The sequence below is a fragment of the Egretta garzetta genome, unplaced genomic scaffold (assembly GCF_000687185.1).
Source record: "Egretta garzetta isolate BGI_Z169 unplaced genomic scaffold, ASM68718v1 scaffold632, whole genome shotgun sequence".
Classification (NCBI taxonomy): Eukaryota; Metazoa; Chordata; class Aves; order Pelecaniformes; family Ardeidae; genus Egretta; species Egretta garzetta.
The window spans coordinates 238178-242381 of record NW_009258816.1 but is presented as its reverse complement, the minus strand read 5'-3'; the positions used below and the strand labels follow the sequence as shown (position 1 = coordinate 242381).

Genomic DNA, 4204 nt, shown 5'->3' with positions numbered 1-4204 from the left:
ACTTGTGAAGGGAAACAGATGCCCTTCTCCTGTTTCAGCAGATTGAATAGCATGGCCTCGTTAGGTTTTGACATATGCACTTCAAAATAGTTCCAGAGAAAATTGCTGGCATGCACAGGAATATGTTCTGTTGCGGTTAGGCGGATGGGTGTCCATGCGTCAGGGCCCGAGCGTTTCTTTCCCCCCACCCCGCCTGATGCCTGTCTCCTCCCTGCCTCCAGGTACCAGATACACACCGGCCTCCAGCACTCCATCATACGGCCAACCCAGCCCAACTGCTTACCTCTGGATAACGTCACGCTACCTCAGAAGCTGAAGGAGGTTGGGTATTCCACGCACATGGTTGGCAAATGGCACTTGGGGTTTTACCGCAGAGAATGCATGCCCACGCAGAGAGGATTCGACACTTTCTTCGGCTCGCTCTTGGGCAGCGGCGACTATTACACTCACTTCAAATGTGACAGCCCTGGGATATGTGGCTACGACCTGTACGAGAACGACAACGCAGCTTGGGATCAGGACAACGGCATCTACTCGACGCAGATGTACACGCAAAAAGTGCAACAAATCTTAGCTTCGCATAGCCCCAGGAAACCTCTATTCTTATATATCGCTTACCAAGCTGTTCATTCGCCCCTTCAGGCACCAGGCAAGTATTTTGAACATTATCGATCGATAAATAACATCAACAGGCGAAGATACGCCGCGATGCTGGCTTGTTTGGATGAAGCCATAAACAACGTAACCCTTGCGTTAAAGAAGTACGGTTACTATGAGAATAGTGTTATCATATATTCTTCAGATAATGGTGGGCAGCCAATGGCCGGAGGAAGTAACTGGCCTCTCCGAGGAAGCAAAGGGACCTATTGGGAAGGAGGTATCCGTGCTGTGGGGTTCGTCCATAGCCCCCTTCTGAAAAACAAAGGGTCTGTGTGCAAGGAGCTTGTGCACATCACAGACTGGTTCCCTACCTTGATCACGCTGGCAGAGGGGCAGATCGATGAAGATATCCAGCTGGATGGCTATGATATATGGGAAACCATTAGCGAAGGCAGGCGTTCTCCACGGGTAGACATCTTACACAACATTGACCCGATTTACACCAAAGCCAAAAATGGGTCCTGGGCGGCTGGCTATGGGATCTGGAACACTGCGATTCAATCTGCCATCAGAGTGAATCATTGGAAACTACTGACGGGAAATCCGGGATACAGCGACTGGGTACCTCCACAGGCCTTCAGTAACGCGGGCCCCAACCGCTGGCACAACGAACGCGTTTCTTGGTCAGCTGGCAAAACGGTGTGGCTTTTCAACATAACTGCCGATCCCTATGAACGCGTGGACCTCTCTGCCAGGTATCCAGACGTAGTGAAGCAGTTGTTGCAGAGGCTTTCACAGTTCAACAAGACTGCGGTTCCTGTTCGATACCCACCTAAGGACCCTCGGAGTAACCCAAAGCTGAACGGAGGAGTCTGGGGTCCGTGGTTTAAGGAGGACGAAAAGAAAAAGAAATCAGATAAAAGTAAAGGTGGCAATAAGCAAAAGAAGAACAAGAACAAGAAGAAAGCAAATCGGAAAAAAGGGCAATCATTACATTGCCGTTCACGTCTTGCTGGTGGATAAACTCTAAGTGCGCTCTTTTGCCAAGTCGAAGTCAGCTTGGCCCAACTTTCTTGAACTTCTGACAGAACATACTAGAAATGCTAGCTCTGCACTATGGATGAAAGTTGTCACCTTTTAATTTTTTCTCCGATTTCACCAAGGTATCTCAATGCTCTGCCTTGAGCGTACCTAAACGTCCACATGACAAACTTTCTCCTCTACAGGATGACTGGTGCTCACCCATTACAGCTACATTCCAGATAACAGCGGCGATGACACCTCATTTCAGTAAACTCGTTCGTGACGGACAAGCGCTGGTTCCTTGCCTATTTTAGTCGGAATATTTGGAGAGTATGGAGATGTTAATGGCAGATGTTCTCAGACTGACAGACGATTCACAGAGAGGGAAGAGAAACAGAACTCAAGAACCTATGTGGGTCAGAAAGCGTTAGTCAATGACCTGTGACTTTTCTTGATATGACACAGCAAAACCATGAAGCCATCAGAGTAACTTTTTAGAGGTGCTGGGGCGGTGGGGGGGCATGATAGGAGGAAAGCTGCTTCAAATTAGACTTTGTCTGTCTGACATAAATCAGAAAAATTTTTAGAACTTCCTAGATGTGCTAAGCTCCTCCCATTTGTAGCAAAACCAGAAGGTGGTTATTCCACATGAACAGCTAGCACGCGCCGTGTATAATTTATTATAGGAGTAGACAAAACCGCATCACCAAAGTGAATGTAATATTTAAACACTTTAAGATAACTATGCAGCAATATGTAAAAGACATAATTTATTTTACAGCACAATACTTATTTCTCTTCCATTAAAACTAATCACTGGGTGATGCAAGGTACCCCTTTGGGTGCGAGGGTTGGTTGGGTGGTTGTTTTTTTTTCCTTTGATTTTTAATTTTATTTCCACCCTTTCATTCAGAGTTTTATTTAACAGTTCCCATATCCTCAGAGTACTGTAAACCAAGAAAATACTGTATACACTGCTAGGATGAGAAAGGAGAGTAATTCAGGTGCATCATTTCATTATGTATTTTTTGCCTCCACTTATTTTGAATGTAACAAAGTGATTATTTAATTTAGTAGACACATGAATACTGTTCAGTTTCTGTACAGAAGCTAGGCCATCTTTATGTTTTTGGGGGGAAAATTCTACTCTAAACCTTTTATTTATGTATCTATTAAAATAGTTTATTTTTATGGCATTCATAAAAGTAGTCTGCCTCGTTTTTGCATCAAAGATAGCAGTTCTTTTTTTTTTTTTTTTATTTTAAACAAACTCGGTAAGCTTTTTTTTATTACTATTCATTTTGGTTCGGGGATGATTTTATGCCATTTCACTTCTGCAGCAGAATTTCTTCTTCCAATACAGCTATCATTCGAGACACGGTTCAAACTTTGCCCTTTTCCAAGGTGTCTGCATGGATGATTAATGGATGTACTGACTGCACGTCCTTGGTGATTTGTGATAATTGATACAATACATATGCGCATATAAGCTTCAAGATGAATTACGTTAAGTAAAATTGATGATTCATTTGTTAAATAGCTATAGCGTGTTTTGGTAAAATTGAAAATAAGCCTGCTTTCCAACTACCTCTCGCTTGACTCAGAAATCACATTTATATAAATGGACTGCAGTTGAAAAATTAAACATTCATAAAATCAGTGCACGCTAAAATCTGAATCATGTCCAACGCTCCAACGCCCCCCGACCTTTTTTGAAAAGAAGCTAATTGCAGACATGTACTGCCAAAACCTACTAAATTGCATATTTTCAGCTATAAAGCAGAATAAAGCGGTCATTAATGAAAACTTAGGAACAAGTTAGTCATATTTTAGAACTACTTTTGTAATGAATATCCTGGGGAGAGGATAGCAATGGACTTCTTGAGTAGTTACCTATAAATAATAATTATAACAGGATGATGTGTATCTGCGTAAGTGTTTAATATTGTCACTGTTATTTTTCATGTTGTGTGGTCCTTGGGAGGACTAATTAATTTTCTGAGAAATTGGTCTAGCTTTACTTCAGCTCCAGACTATTCAATGAGTAATCAGGAACTCAAATGTTCTCTAATTTCTCACTTTCTTTTTTTTTTTTTTAATGTACTGTTGATATCCTTAAATGATAATAAGGTCTTGAGATACCATACGCCAAACTGTGATGTATGAAATTCATGTCTTTGAGAAAACACGTCTTTTTTGTCTTTGAGGAAAAGGGAGACTCTTAAAGTTAGTCTGGATCAGCCATGGATACACAGGTGTACGTACGAATTATGGACAAATGGAGCCATGATGACTTTTTATGATGTTCCTTTTCTAGGTTGGGAAAGATTCTACATTTCGGTGATAAACAGTAGGAGAGAAGCCAAGTTTCAAAACTGATTTTGAAACATAATACTGTCTAGTTTACAACTTATCACATAAATCAGGACGGTTATGCTTGAAATGCGCCTGCGTTGCACACCGAGTTCGGCATTCGAAAGGAAGAGCAACGCTTCTGACTTTCCAAGGTCATTTAAGAAAGGCCAGAATGAGATGTGTAGGCTAAACTACACATAAAGAAGGACCAAGATATTTTAGTTTA

At 41.9% G+C, this 4204-nt stretch overlaps 1 protein-coding gene across 1 annotated transcript in view; it reads left to right on the top strand.

Moving 5' to 3' along the window:
- Window positions 1-1623, top strand: part of ARSJ (arylsulfatase family member J) — a 41979-nt gene extending 40356 nt beyond the window's left edge. The window contains exon 2 of the mRNA XM_035889380.1: window positions 222-1623. Within this exon, the coding sequence (XP_035745273.1) occupies window positions 222-1623 (1402 nt within the window). The remainder of the gene's footprint in view (window positions 1-221) is intronic.
- The last annotated feature ends 2581 nt before the right edge of the window (window positions 1624-4204 follow it).